Genomic DNA, 24,872 nt, shown 5'->3' on the forward strand with positions numbered 1-24,872 from the left:
AGTATTTTCATTACAATATGACTTTTAACTAAATTTCTATGGGGCTAAGAACAAACTGCCTCTTGCACTAGAAAAATAATGACCATCATTCCAAGGAGTTAGTACCATTTAATGCATTTAGAAAAGTTCAAATTCAGCTGTTATTACCAGAGTCTAGCTTCCTATTGCAGAAAGAATTCAGAGACATGACAGGAAGGTCAAGAAAGTAAAGTGAGGATTTATGAATGCTCTCAAAGGGCGACCAGGCAGGTTCTGGTGAGTAGCTGCTATGAGTTCCTTTGGTAAGCCTATTAAGGACATAGAAATGGAGGGACAGAATATTCCCTGGGGAGGGTGGAGCTTGGGGTTGTAATTCCCAATTTTCATTCCAGCTCCACCTTCCTGAAGGAGGGATTTTTTTCTTTATTTAGCCTTGATCAGAGGTGTCATGGTGTGGAGTTCCTGCTGTGGCACAATGGGATCAGTGCCATTCTTGGGAACACTGGGACAGGGGTTCAATCCCTGGCCTGGCACAGTGGGTTAAGAACCTTGCAATGGTGCAACTCTGGCTCAGATCTGACCCCTGGCCTGGGAACTCCATATGCTGAGGGATGGCCAAAAAAATAACTATCATGGCATTGGTGCATAATAGCAACTTCTTAGATAAGCCTAATGTTATTGTAATGAGGGTATAATGAGCAACAGGTTACATTCAGACACCAGAGATTCCTGCCTTTTCCTCTTTCTTTATCTGCTTCCAGGACACTTATCACCCAAAATGTGTGGTTTCTTGGCAGTCTGGAAGGTCCGGCTTTTCTTTGTCTGCCCAAGGACACTGCTGCTTACATGATGCATGGTTTCCTGCCACCTGGCCCTGTACCCTCCTTTCTCTGCTTATGTCTAGCTACTTGCCTCCTCCATTATGTACCCCACCACAGGGAGTCTGGACCCTAAAATTCTTTTAAAGGGCAAGGGTCAATGGTCTGTCTTCTATAACTGCTTCAAGCTGAGCATGGTCATTGTCCCCACCTGTGGGTCCAGCTCTCCTTGCTGTCAGAGATAGGGCTCTCGGGCTCGTTTACAGCAGCAGAGGTGGAGAGTGGGGCATGGAAGAAGGCAGCAAGAAGGCAGCAGCCTTGTCTAGCAGGTGTCGATGTTTCCCATCTTCAGGTTGGATGGGTTGAAATCTCTTACATAGCATCATTTGAAGCTGGAGTTGTTATATTCTAGAGAATGGAAATTTAAATAGGCAGTTAAAAATGCAAGGACCAGAGAGAAAGATGAGAAGAAATATAGTGGCCAGGGGACATAGAAATGGAAGGAGCCAGGTATATCCTGGAAACCACCCATTAAGGTCTTAGTCTGCTCCTGTGTCCCTTGTGACAAGGGGTGCATCCTCAAGTTTGATTGCAGATTAGGGAGGTTTGGGTGCTATATAGTCCTCGAATACGGAGGCGTGTTATAATAGTGAAGGTGGCCTTTCTCATGTAATAATTAAGGAAAAATCTTGCCTAGAGTAATTAAGATTGGTTAAAAGCTGAGAATACACTGTGGTTATTGACTGGGTAGGCTTTGAAGGTGGTACTTAAATCTCCCAGGATGGTGGGCTGGGATGGCAAACCCACGAGATAGAAATACTGCCCCTTTAGTAATAATCTGGGAGTTATTGACTATTGCTATCTTCCCATGTCAAATCTTTGGACCAAAGATACTGGATAGATAAGAAAAGTAAGCAGAGGCAGGGCCCCAGCATCTTTTGAAAGGGAAAAGAGAAAGAATAGAGGCTGTGGGGCATCTCTGGTCTTATCAAACCCAGCATGGACAGAGAATTTCCTTCTCGGGTATAGGTGCCTGGCTATAGCGACACTCATAAAAGATTGTGACAGCAAGAAGGAGAGCCAGGGGACAATATGTATCCAAATCCACCGGAGCATATTAGTTATTATGTGAGTGGACTGGGGGTATCAGAAGGTAAAAATGAAAAAAAAAAATAGTGGCCTTAGATGGATACTCAGCCTTAGATCTGTGGTGTACTTTTTGAATAAAACTTCAGGTGTCAAAGAGGCTTGCTGGTCCACCTGAACTCTGGGGGGGTGTCCAAGATCCTCCATGTCCTGTGAAGACACAGGGGTGGGGGCAGGTTTAATTCTAGAAAGGTGCACCCAACTGTGACCCTCCCCCACATAGTTTTACTGCAGTAGGAGTGCAGAGAAGGACCTGGTGAAGCCCCTTCCACTTGGGCAGTAATTGATCAGAGGGGACCCTTCCCTCCCTGTTCTTAGAAGAATGAAAACTCCCAGCTGAACCTGAATGGGGCCTGTTTCCTGGCTGGGGGCTAGCAAAAACTGATTTCCATATTCCTAATTCGCCTTTTGGACTTGGTGCAGATGAATTAGATACTTAATGTGCTCAATGGTTTTGGCATCCACCAAAACATCAGAGACTGAAAAAGGCCTACCCTAGGAGTTCCTGTTGTGGCACAGTGGAAACAAATCTGACTAGTATCCATGAGGAGGCAGATTCAATCCCTGGCCTCACTCAGTGGTTTGGGGTTTGGGTATTGCCATGAGCTCTGGTGTCAGTCCCAGATGCAACTGGATCCTGGGTTGCTGTGGCTGTGGTGTAGGCTGGCAATTAGAGCTCTGATTCGACCCCTAGCCTGGGAACTTCCATATGCTGTGGGTGTGGCCCTAAAAAGCCAAAAAAAAAAAAAAAAAAAAAAAAGACCTACCCTTAGTCATTTCAAGGAGCTGAGCCTTAGGCCTGTTTTAGGTGCCACCCTGATTTTCAAGGTTCTGATGTCTCTTAATAAAGCTTAGCCATGATTCTTTTTTTTCTTTAATTAAAAAAAAATTTTTTTTGGCTATGCCAATGATATGTAGAAGTTCCCAGGCCAGGGATCACACTTGCACCGCAACAGTGACCCAAGCCACTGCAGTGACAACACTGGATTATTAACCTACTGCACTACAAGGGAACTCCCATTTTTATCATTTTAAAAAAGATTCAACATGTAAGTTACATCATGTAATATTTGTCTTTCTCTCTTTGTCTTACTTCACTTAGTATAATATCTATGTCCATCTGTGCTGCTACAAATGGCATTATTCTTTTTATGGCTGAGTAGTATTCCATTGTATATATGTACCCCATTTCTTTATCCATTCATCTGTCAATGGACACTTAATTTGTTTCCATGTCTTGGCTGTTGTGAATACTGCTGCAATGAATGTTGCAGTGCATATATCTTTTCAAATTATGGTTTTCTCCATATGTATTCCCAGAAGTGGTATTGGGAAGGCTTTCAGCTTTTTGACAATTGAGTATTATATTGGCTGTGACTTTGTTATAAATAGCTTTTATGATGTTGAAATATGTTCCCTCTATACCCATTTTCATAAGGATTTTATCATGAATGGGTGTTGAATTCATCAAATACTTTTTCTGCATCTATTGAGATGATTGTGTGGTTTTTGCCTTTTGTTTTTTAATACGGTGTGTCACATTGATTGTTTTGCATATGTTGAACTATATTGTGACCCTAGGAAGACTCCAACTTGGTCATATTTTATGATTTTTTTAATGTGCTATCAGATTTGGCTTCCTAATTTTTTTGAGAATTTTTGCATCTATATTCATCAAAGATATTGGTAATTTTTTTTGGTAGTGTCTTTGTCTGGTTTTGGTATCAGGGTAGTAGTGGATTCATGGAATATCTTTGGAAGTGTTTCTTCCTTTTCAATCTTTTGAAAGAGTTTTAAAAGGATTGGTATAATTTCTTCTTTGTATGTTTGATAGAATTCTTCAGTGAAGCCATCTATTCCTAGACTTTTGTTTGTAGGGAGTTGCTTTATTACATGTTATATTTCATTTCTAGTAATCCATATGTTCAGATTACCTATTTTTTTTGACTCAGTTTTTTTGTGGACTGTATGTTTCTAGAAAGTTATCCATTTCTTCTAGGTTGTCAAATTCATTAGCATGTAATTGTTCATAGTATGCTCTTATGCTTTCTTTTTTTGTATTTCTGCAATATCAGTTGTGATTTCTCCTCTTTCATTTCTTATTTTTAAGTCTTCTCTCTTTTCTTCATGATGAACTTGGCCAGTTTTTTTAATTTTGTTCACCCTGTCAAAGAACAGCTATTGGTTTTATTGATTTTTTTTTCCTTGTGTTTTTAATCTCTCTATTTTCTCTTTGATTTTTATTATCTCCTTTCTGCTGACTTTAGGTTTTGTTTGTTCTCATTCTAGGTTGTGGGTTAGGTTGTTTATTTTAGATTTTTCTTATTTCTTAAAGAAGGACTGTATTGCTAAGAACTTCCCTTAAGAACTGCTTTTGCATTATCCCATAAATTTCCTGTGGTTATATTTTCATTGCCATTTGCCTCAAGGTATTTTTAAATTTCTTCTTTGATTTCATCAGTGACTCACTGGTTTTTTAGTATTGTTTGATCTCCATATAGTTAATTTTTACCTTTCTATTTTCTGTGGTTGATTTGTAGTCTTGTCCCATTGTGGTCAGAAAGGATGCTTGAAAAAGTCTGGCATATTCTTAAATTTGTTGAGGCTTATTTTTTTCCCTGGTATGTGGTCATTCCTAGAGAATGTTCTATATGCACTGAAAAGAATGGTGTCCCAAAGATATCAATTAAGACTAACTGTTCTATTGTATCACTTAGAACTTCTGATGCCTTATCAATTTTCCGTCTCAAAAATTTGTCCATTGATGCGCGTGGGGGTGTTAAAGTCTCCTACTGTTATTGTATTTCCATCAATTTCCCCCTTTATATCCGTTAGTATTTGTTTTATGTATTTGGGTGCTTCCATATTGTGTTCATATATTTGATGAGTGTAATAGCCTCTCTTTGTGTTGATCCTTTTATGATTATATAGCATCCCTCTTTATTTTTCTTTATAGCCTTTATTTTAAAGTCTATTTTGTCTAATATAACTATTATGAGCCCTGCTTTCTTGTCATTTCCATTTGCATGAAATATCTTTTTCCATCACTTCACTCTCAATTTATGTATGTTCTTTGCCCTGAAGTGAGTCTCTTGTAAGCAGCATATTGTAGGCTCTTGGTTTTTTTTTAACCCAGTTTACCACTCTAAGTCTTTTGATTGGAGCATTTAGTCCATTGACATTTAAGGTAATTATTGATAAGTATGCATTTATTGTAATTTCAACCTTATTTTCCCATTGATTTTATATTTCTCCTTTGTCTCTTTCTTATTTTCCTTTTGTAATTTTATGGTTTTCTTTTTATTAGCTTATGTACTTTTCAGTTTGGTTTTTGTGAATTTATTTTATGTTTTCAATTTGTGGTTATCCTGTTTTTCAGGTATGTTAACCCCTTCCTATATCTACTTAATTTAGACTGGTAGTTATATAGGCTCAAACACATTCTAGGAAAAAAAAAAAAAAGTCTATATTTTTTTACTTTCCTTCCCCACATTTTATGATTTTGATGCCCTCTTTTGCATCTTATGTTATTCATTTTGCTGTTCATTGTGGTTATCATCACTTTCACAGAAATTTTTTGATTTTTTAAAAATAAATCTGTGTACTGGATTATTTAAATGATTTACTTTCCAATTGTGATTTTTTTCTTTCCAGTAGATTCTTATTTATTTTTCTATTTAAGAAGACTTTTCAATATTTCCTTTAGGATGAATTTAGTACTGCTGTATTCTTTTAGTTTTTGTCTGTCTGAGAAATTTGTTATCTCTCCTTCTACTTTAACTGATAGTCTTGCTGGGTAGAATATCCTAGTTTACAGATTTTTCCCTTTCAAGACTTTGAATATATCTTGCCATTCCTTTCTGGCCTACAATATTTCTGTAGAGAAATTAGCTCATACTCTTTTGGGTGTTCCCTTGTAATAATTCTTCATTTTTGTCTTGATGGCTTTAGAATCTTCTCTGTAAAATTTGCCATTTTTATTATAATTTGTCTTGGTGTAGATCTATTTGGATCTGTCTTGTTTGGGACTCCGTATTTACTGTATCTGGACATCTGTTTCCTTATTTATGTTTGAGAAGTTTTCAGCTTTAATTATCCGAAAACATTTTTGATCCTCTTTTCTCTTTTTTCTCCTTCTGGGGTTCCTATTATGCATAGATTGGCACACTTCTTATTATCCCATAGGTCTCATAACACTTTCACTTTATTTTATTTGGGTTTCTGTCTACTCTCCTAATTGGGTGATTTCCATTATTTTGTCTTCCAGATCCCTCATTCATCCTTCTGCATTATTCATTGCCTTTATTGTAGCATTTGTTACTTCAAAAGAATTTCTAATTTTTCTTGGTTCCTCCTTATAGTTTCTAGTTCCTTTTCAGTAATCTACATTTCTGTTGATAGCTTTCTTAATTTCTTTCAGTATTTTCATTATCTCCTTTTTGAACTCAGTATCTATTAGAAATAAAGATATCTGTTTTCATTTTGTTACATCAGGGGAATTCTATTAATCTTTTAATTAAGAGTGGCTCCTCTTCCTTTTTTTTTTTATCTTTTTTTTTTTGTTAATAGCTGCACCTGTGGCATATAGAGGTTCCCAGACTAGGAGTCAAATCAGAGCTGCAGTCTCTGGCCTAAGAAACAGCCACAGCAACATCAGATACAAGCCACATCTGTAACCTACACCACAGTTCATGGCAACACTGGATCCTTAACCCACTGAGCAAGGCCAGGGATAAAACCTGCATCCTTATGAATGCTAGCAGATTCACTTCCACTGAGCCATGAGGGGAACTCTGGTTCTTCTGCTTCTTTAATGTACTTATACTTTTCTTGTTCTATGAATTTAGGAGAAAATATTATCTACCCTAATCTTGGAAAGGTATTTTTATGTGGGAGCCTGTCTGGGATTAACATTTTTTTTTTTTTTTTTTTTTTTGGTGTTACTGCTCTTTTTAGTGTGGATGCATGCCACCTCTTTCCTTAGTGAATGCTGGTAGTTATCTCATTGAGAGAAGGTGTGAATAGTGTTGTGAGCAGAACCTGTACTGGATATTGAGCAGGGCCCCTCTTTGTTCTTTGTCACTGCTCTGTCAGGGACAGGGTCTGATCCCTAGTTTTTGGAGTAAAAGTCCCCAGATCCATTTCTGAGCTGAATTTCTGATCTGTGGTGTGAAGTAGGTGGGATTGGAGCACTTCTGCTCAGGGAGGAGCCACTGAGTATTCCTCTCTTGGAGCTGTTTACCAAGGAGTGTGTCCTCTTTCGCCCATTATGCAAGTGTAAAAAGTACATTTTTGCTGCCCTGCTCTTGGCCCCACCTAATGGGGGAGGGGAAGGGGGGTTGACCCTAATGTCTCTCAGGAGTTGTTTTCATAGGCCAGCATTGTAGATCCTCTGAAGTCATGTCCCAAGACTGCTATAGTCATGGACCTGGACACATTGTGGGAGCTATAGAGGCAGCTCAGACTCTGGCCCAGCGCAGCCCCTGCATGATGAACCCACAAAGCCCAGAGCTGCTAAAGCCATACCCATCCCAGCCCCAGCCAAGTGAGCACATTCACTTGGATGTGCAAAATTGGGACCAGAGTGTACATCTGCAGCTTGTGCAAACACGGGAGAGATTTCAGCCCTAATTCCTAAGTCACAGAGCCCCTGGGACTCAGTTGTGGTTTCAACCCTATCTCTTCACATGGGCAACCCACCAGTGTCTTCTCCCAGGGCCTGCTGAGGTGATGGTCAGTTTGCAAGCCTGCCTAGGTGGCCGGTGACTGAGGTGGCAGCGGGACATACTCTCCCAAAGCCTGCTGGTGCATGGTGTAAGAGTTTGCCATGACAGCCCCACATTTTCCTTCATACACTGCTTAGCAATAGCACTATGCTTCTATGGTGGGTCCAGGATCCTTCTGCAAACACTCCCAATTGCAGTTGTACCATACTCCAGTACCTTCAGGTTGTTTTGCACAGTCAGCACTAGTCCTCTCCCTGGGTCTGTCCTCTAAACCCTGAGTTCCAGCACCCAGTCCCTGTCCATATCAGCAGATACATGTCTCAGGCTGGGGCACATAATGTGGCATGGACTCTCTTTGTAGATTTCTCTCTATTCTGCCTGTGACAAACTGGTTGTTGCATTCTTCTCTGAGTCATGTATTTTTGATGTATTTGTGAGAGCAGGTGAGTTCCATGTCCAACTACTCCACCATTTTGATTGGAGCCTTCGATTTGTAGACTTTCTGATATTGGCCATTATGACAGGTGTGAGGTAATACCTCATAGTAGTTTTAAATATATATATATATATTTATTTATATATATATTTTATATATATATATTTCTCTCTCCACATATATATGCATGAGTTGTTTGTAGATTAATTTATAATTAACTTGGAGACAAATCCCTTGTTGGTTGCTTAACTTATAAATATGTTATCCACTTCTGTAGGTTGTCTTTTTGTTTTGTTTTTGGTTTCCTTTGCTGTGCAAAATCTTTTAAGTTTAATTAGGTCCCATTTGTTTATTTTTGGCAAGAAATACAAGATGACAAAAACAGATGGAAAGATATAGTGTGTTCTTGGATTGGAAGAATCAATATTGTCAGGATGACTACATTACCCATGGCAACCTACAGTGTCTATGCAATACTTCTAAAACCACCAATGGCATTTTTCACAGAACTAGAACTGAAAACTTTACAGTTTATATGGAAACACAAAAAAAGCCCCAGATAGCCAAAACAATCTTGAGAAAGAAAAATGGAACTGAGAGATCATGCACCTTGACTTAAGACTATACTACAAAGCTATAGCCATCAAAACAGTATGGTGCTGGCAAAAAACAGAAATATAGATCAGTGGAACAGGATAGAAAGCCCAGAAATAAACCTACACACCTATGGTCAATTAACATACAACAAAGGAGAAAGGATATACAATTAAGAAGAGATAGTGCCTTCAATAAGCAGTGCTGGGAAAACTGGACAGCCATATGTAAAGAATGAAATTAGAACATTTTCTAACACCATACACAAAAATAAACTCAAAATGGATTAAAGGCCTCAATGTAAGACTGGATACTATAAAACTCCTAGAGAAATGCATAGTTAGGATTCTTTTAAAGGTTTATTTGCCCTTTCTATGTTCCTTGATGATTAAGGCCTCCTTCCAGCAGGTGGTAGCAAATGCCTAGAGAAGTAGAGATTTGTTGTGTTATTTTATCCACAAAAGAGGGGCTATTATCACTTTGTAAAACCTGGAAGTCTGAACCAAGGAATTATTTCCTTTAACGATGCCTTTATTGCTTCCTGAGCTCTTTTGGTCCTTGTTGGAAACGCTTCCATTCATCTGGAGAAAGTGTCATTAAAAACCAGGAGGTATTTATATCTCTGGGAAGATTATATCTGGATAAAACCTATTTTCCAATTTTCTCCCAGATAATTTCCTCTTTTTTGGACATGCCAAATGGGGTTGGGGGGCCTAAGATTTCCTCCTGAGTTGTTATGGTAATATATATTACAGGCATTTGTGATTTCTAAGATAGCTAGAAAGGCCTATGATAGAAATAACTTTTCCTACCAGGTTAGTCAAGCATCCAATCCCAGATGAAAGGAGTTATGGAGTGACTTTAAAATATTACATTGTAATGCTATCAGAAGAATTATTGTTGGTTCCTTAACCCACCATCAACTGGGGCGCTTTTGAAATCCCCTAGCTCTGACCTTTATGTCCTTGCTTGTATAATGGAGTGTTGAAAGCAGGCTGGGGCTGGTACATAGGGAAGTAAGGCAGCCTGAATTGAAGGGGTTTTAAGAGCTGTACTCTTGGCTGTCTTGTCAGCCAGGCTATTTCCTTTTACTATATCTAAATTTCTCTTCTAATGTCCCTTATAATGGATATCCGCCACCTCTTAGGTTCTTATATTGCCTTTAAGAGTTCTAACATATCCTGCCATTGGTGAATTGGGGAGCCCTGTTTAGTCAGGGACCCTCTATGTTTCCATATGGCAGTATGTGCATATAACACCAAAATGCATACTTAGAATCCATATAGATATTGATCTTCTTGTCTTTTCCTAGCCTTGAGCTCAAGCTAGGGCTATAAGCTTGGTTTTTTGTGCTGGAGTCTGGGGAAATAGGGCATAAGAGTCTATGATCTTATGTAAATCTACTGTGGCATACCCTGCTTTCCAGATGTCGTCATGTCTGCAACTACTTCCAGCAGTAAAATAGAAAGCATTAGGTTCCTTGAGGGGCTGTTTGCAAATTCAATTCAGCTAGAACACACCTATTTGATGAGAATGAGATAGTTCCTCTGGGCTTTCTGTAGGCATAAAGATGCCCGGATTTAAGGTCTGTCATATCTTAAAAGTTGCTTCAGAAAAGTCTAGGAGGAGGGCCTGATATTTTGTAGGGTGGCCTCCAGTCAGCCATTGACGTCCTTTAATTTCTAATACTCCCTGTACATGATGTAAGGTTAATATTTCTAGAGGTTGACCCATGGTAAGCTTTGTGACCTTTTCAATTAGCAGGACTGTGGCTGCTACAACTCTCAGACAAGAGGCCACTGGGTCCAATTACTTGGAGAGAAACGGACTCACTTTGGAATTGGCCCTACTTTTTGCATGAGAAATCCCAGGGCTATATCTTATTTTTCTGAGATAAAAAGAGTAAAGGGCTCCTTAAGATCTAGGATCCCCAGGGCTGGGGCACTGGTCAGGGCAGTCTTAATCTAATAAAATGCTCTGTGAATTCCCTGTCCAATCTAGAATTTCTGCGTCTGTTCCCTTCAAGGTCTTATATATTGTTTTGCCATGAGACCAAAATCCATCCGTTCCTAAAATGTTCTGAGCTGTTTCTTTGTATGCGGTGGTTGTAAATGGAGGATCATTTCCTTCAAACATGATTCCCTGGGTTTAGAGCACTTCCCTCTGGGAGGGAATTTGGGCTTTCCATGGGGCTACTTTATATCTCCTGGAACCCAGGAAATTGAGGACCTCTTCAGTAGTTTGGTCTGAAACTTGCTTTGAGGGGCTTCAGATAAGGATGTCAACTACATATTGTAATAATGCCCCCTTCTCTAATTTCATTTCTCCAAGTTCCTTAGTTAGGACATTGCCAAACAGCTGTGGGCTGTCTTGGAATCCCTAAGGAGGGACAGTCTGATTATATTTTTGGGTTTCATTCATGTCTGGTTCAGTCTACTCAAAAGCAAAAAAGTATGGAGAATCAGAGTGAATAGGTATACAGAAGAAAGCATCTTTAAGAACTGTAAACCATGCTGTGTCCTTAGGGATCTGAATAAAAATTGTGTATGGGTTGAGAATAATTGGATGAAGAGGAATCACAACTTCGTTTATGATATGGAGATCTTGAACCATTCTACATTCCCAATTTTTTTTTTAAGAAAAAGCAGAATTACAGTATTTCAGGGAGATTTATATGGCACCAAAATCCCATATTTGATAAATTTTGAAATTATGGGTTGGGGAGTTCCCATCATTGAGCAGTGGAAATGAATCCGACTAGGAACCAAGAGGTTGTGGGTTTGCTCCCTGGCCTTGCTTAGTGGTTTAAGGATCTAGCATTGGCATGAGCCGTGGGATGGGTCGCACACATGGCTCAGATCTGGTGTGGCTGGGGCTGTGGCCAGCAGCTGTAGCTCCGATTGGACCCCTAGCCTGGGAACCTTCATATACCGCAGGTACAACCCTAAAAAGCAAAAATAAATAAATAAAAAAAGAAAGAAAGAAATTATGGATTTGAGGTCTCATGAGCCTCTGTTTTTACGTGGTATTGGTGCCAGGAAAGGAAGTTATTAATTTTTTTAAAGGTGATTTTTATAGGACTGACAAACTTTGACTTGCTTGGGATTTTCTGATCCCAGACCCATGGATCTATAAGTTTTTCAACTTCCAGGGGAATATTTTGGGCTAGACTATCCATGTCTTGTGTAAAATAGTCCAGCCAAAAACATCCCCTGGCTTGGATTTTCAGGGAGAAAAAGAGTTGTGCCTAAGGCTGAGAAAAAGTCCCTTCCTAATAATGGCAAGGGACTTTAGGCATGACAAGAAACTTGTAAGTTATAGGGGTCTTTCTCCAAGTGCAAGTTAGAGGGCTGGTGAAATGTTTTGGCTTTGTCTCTCCTGCTTCCCAACAATAGAACAGGTTTCAGGGGGTAAGGGGCCCAGTGTAGGAAGTCAGGACACAGTTGGTATCTCCTGTGTCCACTAGAAACTGGAAAAATTTATGTGTCGTGTCAGTGTTAGCCATGGTTTCTCGTTGGTGATGATGACTCTCTTCTCAGGGAAGTCCTGGGTCCCATCAATCAATTCCTGTCGTGACTGGAGTGGGGAGATTTCCTTGTTCCCTTTAGAGCTGAAGCATTCCCTCTTCCAGTGGCCCAGCTTCTTGCAGAGCAGGCATGACATCTGGAGGGTAGGCTGGGACCTATATCCTGGACATTCCTTGCCCCAGTGTTCAGGGATCCCACATTTTAAAAAGGCTCCCTTTCCTGGCAGAGGTTTTCTGGAAGTACTTTTTTTTTTTTTTTTTGTCTTTTTGCTATTTCTTTGGGCTGCTCCCGCGGCATATGGAGGTTCCCAGGCTAGGGGTCGAACTGGAGTTGTAGCCCCTGGCCTACGCCAGAGCCACAGCAACGCAGGATCTGAGCCACGTCTGCAACCTACACCACAGCTCACGGCAACGCCAGGTCCTTAACCCACTGAGCAAGGGCAGGGACCGAACCCGCAACCTCATGGTTCCTAGTCGGATTCGTTAACCACTGCGCCACAATGGGAACTCCTGGAAGTACTTTTAGGGTGACCAGGAGGTAGGTTAGGTCTTGTTATGATGACATGATGGCCTGGCTTGTTATCATTCTTTTCTTAAATCATGCTGTTCTTTCTTTTCATCCTTATCCTGGTCCCTATTGTTAAAGACACTGAAGGCTGTGTCAGTAAGAAGGCTGAGAGGAGTCTGGCAACCCTTGGCAAAAGTTTGAAGTTTCCAATGGATGTGAGGGGCTGATTGGCTAATGCAGTGGGTTGCAAATACAACGTGTCCCTTGAAAAGTGTTTTTGAGTCCACATTTTATACTTTCTGAAGGCATCTACCAATCTGGCCTGAAATAGGGCTGGATTTTCATCTTGGCCTTGGGTGATTTTTTAACCATATCATAGTTAACGGGTTTAATTATGCTAATTATACATTGTTTCATATCTTCAACAAGGCAAAGCATCCTGTGATCCCGTCTAATGATACCAAGCTGATATTCCCAACTGGGATCCATTAGAGGACTTCTGTCCTGCCCACCGGATATTGATGGGGTTGGGCATTGTGTCATCCATCGGTATATGTTTGGGCTTGTGCCCAAATACAGGTCTTTGCCTCACTGGTGCAGCAGTGGGAAAGGACAGTATTTATTTCCTTCAGATAAGGTCAAAGGAGAGAGGTGGTCCCTGGAATTCTCTGATGAACTGGCTTGGGTCCTCTAAGGATCTACCTAACCAGGTTGAGGTTGGACAAAGAAAAATGGGTGTCAGCTCTAGTAATTCCTTGAAGCCCACCTCCTACTTGAAGCAAAGAAGCTCTGACTGCACTATTGGTAAGGAAGTTTACCCTTATAAATCTTACAGGGCCAGGGAGAGGCTGAAAATGGTGAAAAAGTGTCAGGGCCTTGGGTCTTCTGCCTTGGGCTCCTGTTTTCCAGGGATGCCACTAGAGAAAGATTTTGTACAGTGTGAATCAGTTCCAGCCAGCAAGGGTCCTAACACAGGTCTTGCATAGTTCTGGTTCTCTGTTAGGGCCATAAAACATGCTCATAATGAACTTCTGTCCATTTTCCCTGTCTTTTACAAAAGTGTTTAAATAGAGGACAGTGTTATCGTTGAGGCTTCTATTTTCTGGCCAGACCTCCTTGTCCTCAAGTTTATCTTGGGGCCAGGCTGTGTTATGAAAGAAAATAAGTTTTTTGTTTGTTTTTTTTTTTAAAGAATCTAGAGAAAACTTGTCCCAGTGACTGAGAATGCACCATAGGGGTGAGTCCTTGGGATGGGGTAGTGTTTCCCACCATTCCTTTAGCAGGAGGGTGCTCATGTAACAGAGGTCCCATGGGGGCTCCCTGAGATAAGACTGGTTCCAGATTCCCCATCTACCTAGTCCCATCAACCCAACCAAAATGGGGATCAGCCACTCCCCCATGTGACAGTGCTGCTGACCCCAGCATCCTGGGCCTGTGTCCTGTCTTGGCATCTGCAATACTCAGGATGAGTGACCTTCCTAAAGGCTTCTCTATAGAATCTATGGCCAATGATTAACCACTGCATCACGGGGTATGTTCCTCTGGAATAGACATCCGCATAGTTCTAAGATCCATTTAGGTACCAGCTTTTTTCCCCTAAATGGGTGGTAAATTTCTGAAAATAGGCACTGTCCATTAAGGGAGGTGGGCAGTGGCCCTGGGCCTTGGTGTCACACTTACTCTGACCCTCCCAAACGTGCTCCATCTAGCAGGCAGAAGGATGGGTGTAGGGGGGTATATGGTGGCCTAAGATGGAAGAAACATGTCTGCATTTAGTGGGACAGAGGGCCTGGTGGCCCTAAAGAACACTCCTAATCATGTGATCCCAGGGAGGCAAGCAAGGCAAATGAATGTCACTGCCCAGGCATGTATCTCCCAGTCATGGCCATGCATGTACCCCACCCCAACAGTGCAAGGTGGGGGGTGGGAGCAGGCATGGACCCCAGATGTGTGGTGGACAATGGAAGTGGGGCTGATTAAATGCAGGGCAGCATGCAGAGCAGGTGGTGAAGGATGGCAGCTGGATGCAGTCCCACCACTATGGGTCCCACTATGGGGCAGGACTGTCCCCATTCCCAACCCGGGGGATACATGCACAGACCACCTGTGGTGGGAGGCGGCTCCCAAAGGGACCATAGCAGCTATGGTCTAGTGTGAACTCTCTTACAGTATAAGTAAGGCTGCATTTTATATTTCCACATAATTGAATCTGATGACAATTAAATAGCAGATAAGGCAAACCCAGCAAGAGAAGCTCCTATGCTTCAAGGTCTCTAACTATTTGTAACAATGCCTGTAAATTTCCTGACATGTTCTGCATATAATGAGAGGTACAAGACCTAGCAGCAAGGTTGGAAAATGCTTGACAGATTTCTTTCCCTCCATTCTCAGTGGAATAAGGCATGAAATAAGGGTGTAAAGTAAGAGTGATATAGGGATGAAGAGATGAGACAAAGATAGTCAGGCATAAGTAGACCAATAATAAGCCTATAAGAGTAGCCACAGGGAGGGGGTGGTTTTATGCTTTTAACTGTATGCCCAAAAATATTGCATGGAAATAGCATTGAGGTGAACAGACAGACCTATCATCTCTCTAGTCTGTTCCATGACTCATTCATCCTTACATGAGAGTCTTCCAATGGCAAGCACCCTAAAGGCATTTAGATGCTCTACTTACTCCCATATCTTTGCAGAAATAGGTCTGAAAATGGGACAGATGATAAGAAAGTGAGAGAGAGAGAAATGGCTCAGCCTCTTGCCTCTCAAGTACAAGGGAGGCAAGAGGCTGAGACTTGCCAAATTCTCCTCCTGGCTCACCAAAGATTACACTGGAGGCTAGGTTCTTGTCACACAAAGAGTTTAGAGATGAGATAGGCAGGTCAACAAAGTAAAGCAAAGATTTAGTTAAGTGGTAGGATGCTCTCAAGGGGAGAGTGGGCAGGCTCGGGGGAGTAGATCCTGTGAGTTACTTTGGCAAACCAGTTATGTAGGGTGTGGAATCAAAGTGGAGGGTGGCGTCTGGCAGTGGTAACTCCATGATTTTCATCCAGCTCCATGTTCCTGTGGGGAGGAGGGATTTTTAATCTAATGTAGCCTTGATCAGAAATGTCATGGTGTCACTGCAAGTTGGGAAATTCTTATCTGCAAGGCTAATTTTCTTATTTTTATTTTATTTTATTTTATTTTTTTTGATTTTTCAGGGCCGCAACCACAGCATATGGAGGTTCCCAGGCTAGGGGTCTAATCAGAGCTCTAATGCCAGCCTACACAACAGCCACAGCAACGCCAGATCCAAGCCGCGTCTGCAACCTACAACCACAGCTCACAGCAATGCCAGATCCTTAAGCCACTGAGTGAGGCCAGGGATGGAACCCAGAACCTCACGGTTCCTGGTTGGATTCGTTTCCTCTGCGCCATGACGGGAACGCCAAGGCTAATTTTCTTATAATAGGGCCTAATGAGAAAGAAGGTACATTTGAATGCCAGAAATTCCTGCCCCCCCCACAGTTCTTTGCCTCCAGGACAGTTACCACCCCAAAGTGTGTGGTGTCCTGTCAGTCAGGAAGTTCCTATTTCTCTCAGTTTGCCCAAGGACCGCTGTTCTGCATAAGATGCATGGTTTCCTGCCATTTGGCTGTAGCCCCCCTTTTTTTGCTCATATCTACCTAGCTGTCTGCTCTAACACTATGGCTCTAAGTTCATCTTATGGAGTAATATCAAGATACGTTTCTAAGGGGGAAAAAAGTTTTGAGGAGGGGAGGAACAGACAAAATAAGAAAGGGAGAAAAATATCTGTAAGAGTGGAAGCAAAGCTCGGAAGATACACTGTGATGTCAGTGATTGTTTGAATATTTGAAAATTTCTGCATTATGTTTTTTGAGTTTGGTCAGGCAGCCTTGAGTTTAATCAGAGAAGTGGAGCGTCACAGTGTATCTATAATTTGTGTGACATTTCCTGGTAAAATTCATAGTAATGCTAATGAAGAAATGCTGCTTCCCTTTGAGGCCTTGAGAAGAGGACAGAGAAGTACCCTTTTTGAATTGTAGGCCACTGATGACACCAGTGACAATTTCTAAAGTGACTGGCTCTGCTTGTTTATTTATTCCAATACTGATGTCCAAAGTCCACTAGTGGAACCAAGGAAGGGAGCTTCCTTTCCTGAATTCAGCCTTTTCCTCTGATTCTCCCTGAGCACTGTCACCTCCCAGTTCTTCAAAGCCAGGAGCCCTCAATCATGAGAGTCTCCAAGTATCTGCAAAATCCAAGTGACAGCTAGGAATCTGTTCACTCACCTGCCACCCTTACCCTTGTTTCACATCATTTCCAACTTTGCCCTTATAAATAGAAAACATGAATCTATCAGACTTTCTGTCCTGGAAAAATATTTATTTCTCTATATTGCGTGTTTCTTCTGCAGTGTTTTGTGGCAAAGGGGAACGTATCTTTAATGTTTTGTGGAGCTGACCTCATTTCTTTTATTCGGACTCCTCAGAATATAAAGTCATCTCCCTGAGCAGGATCAGGAATCTTCACAGTGTAGCCAAATTGACTCCTCCCAAATAAAAGTGATACTGAAAAGTTTGGAACTAGCCTTCCCAGAATGTGCCATTTTGGCTGGTGGAAGACTTTCAATGGACGTCAATCAAGGCCCAACAGACTCAGGAAGAGCTTTTTGTCTCCTCAACTGCCTCAAAGAATTAAAACAGAAGACCTGGTCCAGGAAGAGAACCATCACCAGGGATAACCATGAAGGGTGTGGGAAGATTGTGGGGCGGGGGCAGGGCGGGAGGGATGGCAGAAGGGCCTGTTTTTTCAAAGTCCCCTCTGTGCCCCTTTGTCTCTGCCTGGCATGGCAAACATTTATCAGACATCTGCTCTTGGCATCCTCCTGGGAACTGTCTTCCTTGCCTTTGAAGCCCCAGGCCCCACTCTCTTCTGAGCTCAGGATGGCATATAAGCCTCAGCTGCCTGAGTGTCTGGGGGTATCATCATGTCTTTTTGGGGCTCCTGCATGGAAAAATTTTTTTCTCCTCTGAATCTGTTTTATGTCAGTTTAACCAGCCAAAGAACCTAGATGATAAGAAGGGAAAAGTTTTCCTCCCTTACAATTCCTAAAGACAACTGCAAAATCTAGGTACTACAGATCTGATATTGTGCTGATGAGCTGAAAAATGACAGCTTACACCCAGCATAGTGCTTGGTACGTGGCCCATGTTCAATTAGTGTTTGAGTGTTTAATGTATCACTTACTTGTGTGCCAGTGCTCTTTCAGATTAAGCCAGAAAATGAATCCCTATTTTTACGTGGAAAGGAATTTGCCCTGAATAAGGAAGAGCTTTCTAAAATCAAAGTTGTATAGAAATTAAAATGATTCGGAAGATAGTGATTTTTCTGTCATTGGTTGTTTCCAAGAAATCTGGATAGCCCTAATACAAGGGAATGACAGGATTGGGGCTAGATGGTGAGTCAAAATGCCAGATAGCTCTGAAGTTCATAATCATAGCTGCAGAAAACTTGTTTAGCTACAGGAAAGTATGACAGACCTTCAGGCAGTGTTTGGATTGCCCTAGAGCCCTTCAAGTTAAAAGCTCAACCTTCTATAATCCATCCAAGTTGTAAGTAAAATGGAGAAAGGAGAGGATGAGAAAGTTAGTTAAATAGTTTAATCAGAGCAGTTTTACAATTCTAAAATTAACAAGCAAACTTGTAATAAAAGAGCTCCAATGTTTGCAAAATGACCTTGCTTCCCACTCTGAATCTGTCTTTTTATTTGTAAAGATTCGCATTACATTTAAAAGGACTCAAAATGGAGTGATTGATATTCTCATCCGTGTTTTTTGATGCAACTGATGAAATCCCTGAATGGATATTGCTTCAGCTTTGATATTAAAAAATGGCCTGACAAGAAGTCCTTAATCAACAGCTGATCACAGGTGGCCGAAAGAAAGAGAAAAACCCAAAACTACTGTCAAGTTCATAACGTATCACATTGTTGGTGGATGACACTGGCTCCAAAGATACAATTAAGCCCACGACACTTTATTACTATGAATATAATTATCATGAAAGTTCTCTCACGTGGATCAACTTACTTTGGAAGGTTTTCTTGGTTCGTTTAAACTTGCATAATAAACATGCAATGAATTATTTCTTTTGAAAGTGTATTTTTTGCAGTCTTTTTGTGTTCATACAAAGATTTCATAAAGTTGCAGTGTTGCATCAGAGCATTACCAAAATAAAAGCAGGAGCACATGGGGAGGGAAAATGTGAATGAGAAGAACCTCCTCTCGTCCTGAGACAGGCCACCCGTCTTTTTAAAAAGGTGTGTGCAAACTGCTTTTCTTACCCTCTCCCACCAAAGAAAAGCATGAAAAAAAAAAAAACCCTCACAAAAATCAATCTAAGAAAAAAACGTCGACATAAAGAAAATAAAGATGTTTTTTCATGCACATATCTTCTGCATAGCTCAACCCACATATAGTAAGGCACTATTTCCCTTCGTTACTGGTGTCCACGGCAATCTGGTAAGTGCTACAGTGCTCTGTGACCTTTACAGAGTTCCTTTCTGGATGGTGAAATAAAGAGGCCGGATGAGTGTGGCTGCCACGCTTCTCTGTGAATGTCCCATAGCGCAGGGAGATTTTGGGAGACTCAGAAGGAAATCTGTGTGATGATTGAGAGTCTCCAGAATGTGGTTTTTCTCTCCAGAGTTCCTATTTTGTCTGTGTGTGAATTTAGATGATTCTTCAGTCATTATTCTCAAAATACACAAGACGGGGGAAAAGAACAGTCAGGTCTTCAGAAACAGAGCGTCAACTGCTTCGGAAACGTGTAACGCTGGCAAGTCACAAAATCAGCAGGATGTTTCCCAGAGAGCAGAGACAGAGAGAGAGCAAGAAGAGAGAGTCGGGAGGCAGAGAGAGAGCGAGCCAGAGACAGAGAGAGGGAGAGAGAGCATGTGTGTTTTGGTTGTTCAAGGTGATCTGAGACTGAGTTTAATTTAACTGGTCTTCATATTGTTTCCGGAAACAATCCCCGGCTGGGAAAAATTCCCAGCACCTTTCTTGATACATCTTCCAAACATAAGATTCCTGTAAAAATAAAGGCAATGTGTTAACATCATGTCGTTTCCCAGAATCTGTGTGTTACCACAAAATATGAGAAACTCAAATTTGCTATTACATACATCACATATGTTAATTGTGCATTGCAGATGGTTATATAATTGGAGAGACCTAAATTCATTTAGTAGTTCTTAATTAGGCCAGCCCTTATTTATTTTTACTTTAAATAATCTTCATCCTAACTAAAATATAGTAATGTCAAAAAAAATATTTGTGATATGTTTTTGAGAGTTCATTAAAACTATTTTTATTAACTGTGTCCTTCAAATTCAAACTGTTAACAATTGGAGGTGAATCTTTGTGAAGGGAGAATTTCAGAAAGTTCAGTGAGAACTTAAACATTTAATAAATAATCATTTTTTAAACTTTTATTGAAGTATAGTTGATTTACAATGTTGTATAGTTGATTTATAATGTGTGAGTTTCAGCTGTTCAGTTACACACACACACACGTATATATTTTCATATTCATTTCCATTATAGGTTACGAAATACTGAGTAGAGTTCCCTGTGCTATATAGTAGGTCCTTGTTGGTTTTGAGCAGTTTTCATGTGCTGTCATACACAGGCCACATATATGTCTTCTTTGGCGAAATGTCTATTTAGTTTTGCCCATTTTTGGATTGTGTTGGTTGTTTTTTGATATGAGCTATCTGTATATTTTGAAATTAATATTGTCAATTGCATCATTTGGAAATGTTTCTCCCCCATTCTGTAGGCTTTCTTTTTTTATGGTTCCTTTGCTGTGAAAAAGTGTTTTATTTATTTATTTTTTTTGGCTTTTTAGGGCCGCACCCGCAGCATATGGAGGTTCCAGGCTAGGGGTCTAATTGGAGCTGTAGCCATTGGCCTATGCCACATCCACAGCAATGCTAGATCCAAGCCATGTCTGAGACCTACACAATGCTTCATGGAAATGCCAGATGCTGAACCCACTGATCGAGGCCAGGAATCAAACCTGTGTCCTCATGGATACTAGTCAGATTCGTTCTGCTGAGCCATGATGGGAACTCCCCACCATACTATTTTGATTAGTGTGGCATGTAGTATATTCTGAAGTCAGGGAGCCTGATTCCTCCAACTTCACTTTCCTTTTCGATTACTTTGGCTATTCATGGTCTTTTGTGTTTCCATGCAAATTAAAAAAAAATTTTTTCTTTTAGTTCATTGAAAAATGCCTTGATAATTTCGTAGGTATTCCCTGACTCTGTAGATTGTCTTGGGTAGTATAGTCATTTTGACAATATTGATCCAATTCAAAAACACAGTATATCTTTCCATCTGTTGTGTCATCTTCAATTTCTTTCATCAGCATCTTATACTTTTGCCTACTTAGGTAGGTCTATTCTTAGGTATTCTTTCTAATGCAATGGTATATGGGGTTGTTTCCCTAATTACTCTTTCTGATTTTTCATTGTTAGCATATAGCAATGCAACAAATTTCTGTGTATTAATTTTGTATCTTGAAACTTTACCAAATTATTGAAGAGCTATGATAGTTTTCTGGTAGTGTAGGATTGTCTCATGTCTTAGAGTGTAACGTCCTCTGCAAACAGTAATAGTTTTGTTTTCTTTTCTAATTTGGATTCATTTACTTCTCTTTCTTCTCTGAGTACTGTGAATAAGACTTCTAAAACTATGTTGAAAAAAGAGGTGAGAATGGACAGCTTTATCTTGTTCCTGATCTTAGAGGAAATATTTTCGCTTTTCTCCACTGAGAATGATGTTAGCTGTGGGTGTGTCATAATTGGCTTTTACTATGTTGAGGTAGATTCCTTCTATAACCATTTCTAGAGAATTTTCTATCCTAAATGGTGAATTTTATCAAAATCTTTTTCTTCACCTACTGAGATGATCATACAGTTTTTAGTCTTCAATTTGTTAATGTGATATATTACAATGAATTTTTTTTTTTTTTTTACAGATATTGAAAAATCCTTGCATCCCTGGGTAAATACCACTTGATCATGGTGAATGACCATCTTAATGTATTATTGGATAGTGTTTGCTAGTATTTTGTTGAGGATTTTTGCATCCATGTTCATCAGTGATACTGGCCTGTAATTTTCATTTTTGTGGCATCTTTGCCTGGTTTTGGTATCAGGGTGATGATGGCCTCATAAAATGGATTGGAAGTGTGACTTCCTTGCAATTTTTTGAAATTGTTTTGGAAGGACAGGTATTAACTCTTTAAATATTTGATAGAATTTGCCTGTGAAGCCATTTGGTCCTAGACTTTTGTCTGTTGGAAGTTTTTATTTTTATTTTCATTTTTTTTTAATTTTTATTTTTCTGTCTTTTGAAGGCTGCACCTGGAGGTTCTCAGGCTAGGGGTCCAATCAGAGCTGTAGCCACCAGCCTACACTACAGCCGCAGTAATGCAGGATCTGAGCTGTGTCTGCAATCTACACCACAGATCATGGATCCTTAACCCACTGAGCAAGGCCAGGGATCAAATCCATGTCCTCATGGATGCTACTCAGGTTTGTTAACTGCTGAGCTGCGATGAGAACTCCTGTTGGAAGTTTTTAAATCACAGATTCAAGTTTGGTACTTGTAACTGTTCATATTTTCTATTTCTTCCTGGTTCAATCTTGGGAAATTGTACCTTTCTCAGAATTTGTCCATTTCTCCTAGGTTGTCCATTTTATTGACGTAGAGTTGCCTGTAGTAGTCACTTATGTCTCCTTGTTTTTCTGTGGTTTGGGTTATAACTTCTTTTTCATTTCTAATTTTATTGATTTGGGCCCTCTCCCTTTTTTTATGGATAAGTCTGGTTAAAGATTTATCAGTTTTGTCTTTTTAAAGAACCAGCTTTTAGGTTCACTGACCTTTATTATTTCTTTATCTCTATTTTGTTTATTTCTGCTCTGATCATTATTATTCCTTTTCTTCTACTAACTTTGGTTTTGTGTGTTCTTTCTCCGGTTGCTTCAGGTGTAAGGTTAGGTTGCTTATTTGAGATATTTCTTGAGGTAATCTTGTATCACTATAAACTTTCCTCTTAGAACTGCTTTTACTGTGTCCTATAGGCTTTGGATCATCATGTTTTCATCATCATTTGTCTCTAGGTATTTTTTGGTTTCCTGTTTGATTTCTTCAGTGACCCATTGGTTGTTTAGTAGTATATTGTTTAGCCATCATGTGTTGTTTTTTGCAGTTTCCTCTTGTAGTTGGTTTCTTATCTCATAGCTTTATAGTAGGAAAAGATGCTTGGTATGATTTCAACTGTCTTAAATTCACTGAGCCTTGCTTTGTAGCCTAGCATGTGATCTCTCCTGGAGAATATTCCAAGTGTACTTGAAAAGCATGTATTCTGCTGCTTTCAGTCAGAATGCTCTACACTTATCAATTAGGTCTATCTGGATTAATATGTCACTTAAGGCCCATGTTTCCTTACTGATTTTATGTCCTGATGCTCTGTCCATTGATGTCTGTTAATTTGCCTTATATATTCAAGTACTCCTATATTGGGTAGATAGATATTTATAATGATTATATCTTGGATTGATCCTTTGATCATTGTGCAGTGTCCTTTGTTTTTTATAACTATTTTTAAAGTCTAGTTTTTGGGGATGTTAGTATTTTTACTCCAGCACTTTTTGATTTTCATTTGCATGGAATACTTTTTTCTATCTCCTCATTTTCAGTCTGTATGTGTCCCTAGATCTGAAGTGAGTCTTTATTATATCATATATATGGGTCTTGTTTTTGTATCCATTTTGCCATTCTATTCCTTTGCTTGGAGCATTTAATCCATTTACATTTAAGGCAATTACTATTATTATTTGATTTTTTTTTTTTTTTTTTTTTTTTTAGGACCACACATGCAGCATATGGAGGTTCCCAGGCTAGGGGTTGAATCAGAGCTGCAGCTGCTGGCTTACACCACAGCCACAGCAACACAGGATTTGAGCCATATCTGTGACCTACACCACAGTTCATAACAATACCAGATACTTAACCCACTGAGCTGGACCAGGGATACAACCCACATCCTCATGGATACTAGTTGGGCTTGTTACTGCTGAGCCACAATGGGAACTCCTAAGGTGATTATTGATATGTACGGTCTTACTGCCATTTTGTAAATTGTTTTGGAAATTTTTCATAGGTTTTTTTCCCCTTCTTCTTTGTTCTCATAATTGATGACTATCATTAGTGTCATGTTGGATCCATTTTTTCTTTTGTGTGTATATTCATTATGGATTTTTGGTTGTGGTTACCATGAGGTATTGATATATTTATATATGTTTAATTATATATGTATTTATGTATGTTTAATTATATATATGCTTGATATATGTGTATATGTATACATGTATATACATATATCAAAACCATGAGGTTTTGATTTAGATATGTATAGATAAATGTGTGTGTGTGTGTATGTATGTATGTGTTTATGTGTATGACTGTTTTAAGTTGTTGGTCTCTTAATTTCAAATGACTTTCAAATATCCTCCATTTGTACTTTCTTCCTCATGGTTTAGATATCATAGTTGTGTGTGGATGATTTCATACTTGTATGTTTGCCTTTACTGGTGAGCCTCCCCATTTCATAATTTTCCTGTTTCTGGTTGTGGCTTTTTTTTTTTCTGCCTAGAGGAGTTCCTTTAGCATTTGTTGTAAATCTGGTTTGGTGGTATTGAATTCTTTTAGCTTTTTTGTCTGTCAAGCTTTTCATTTCTCCATTGAATCTAAAGGGAATTCTTTGCTGGGTAGAGCATTCTTGGTTGCAGTTTTTTTCCCTTCATCACATTAAATATAAGATTCCATTCCCTTCTTGCCAGGAGAGTTTCTGCTGAAAAATCAGCTCATAGTGTTATGGGATTCCCTCATATGTTGTTTCTTTCCCCTATTGCTTTTAACATTTTATCTTTATCTTTAAATTTTGTCAATTTGATGACTAGGTGGCCTGGCATGTTCCTTCTTACGTTCATACTGTATGTGCTTCCTGGGCTTCATGGACTTGAGTCACCATTCCTTTCCCAACTTAGGCACACTTTCAGCTG

The 24,872-nt window shown here is 39.9% G+C and overlaps 1 protein-coding gene and 1 long non-coding RNA gene across 2 annotated transcripts in view; one reads left to right on the top strand and one right to left on the bottom strand.

The window, feature by feature from the left end:
* Positions 1-19,151, top strand: part of LOC110256642 — a 60,314-nt gene extending 41,163 nt beyond the window's left edge. The window contains exons 2-3 of the long non-coding RNA XR_002338429.1: positions 13,366-13,537; positions 17,151-19,151. This is a non-coding gene — a long non-coding RNA (uncharacterized LOC110256642). The remainder of the gene's footprint in view (positions 1-13,365; positions 13,538-17,150) is intronic.
* RYR2 (ryanodine receptor 2) overlaps positions 18,383-24,872 on the bottom strand; it is a 754,552-nt gene continuing 748,062 nt past the window's right edge. The window contains 1 exon segment of the mRNA XM_021072683.1: positions 18,383-19,824. Within this exon segment, the coding sequence (XP_020928342.1) occupies positions 19,729-19,824 (96 nt within the window). The 3' untranslated portion in view covers positions 18,383-19,728.

Source organism: Sus scrofa, chromosome 14 (assembly GCF_000003025.6).
Source record: "Sus scrofa isolate TJ Tabasco breed Duroc chromosome 14, Sscrofa11.1, whole genome shotgun sequence".
NCBI classification, from domain to species: domain Eukaryota; kingdom Metazoa; phylum Chordata; class Mammalia; order Artiodactyla; family Suidae; genus Sus; species Sus scrofa.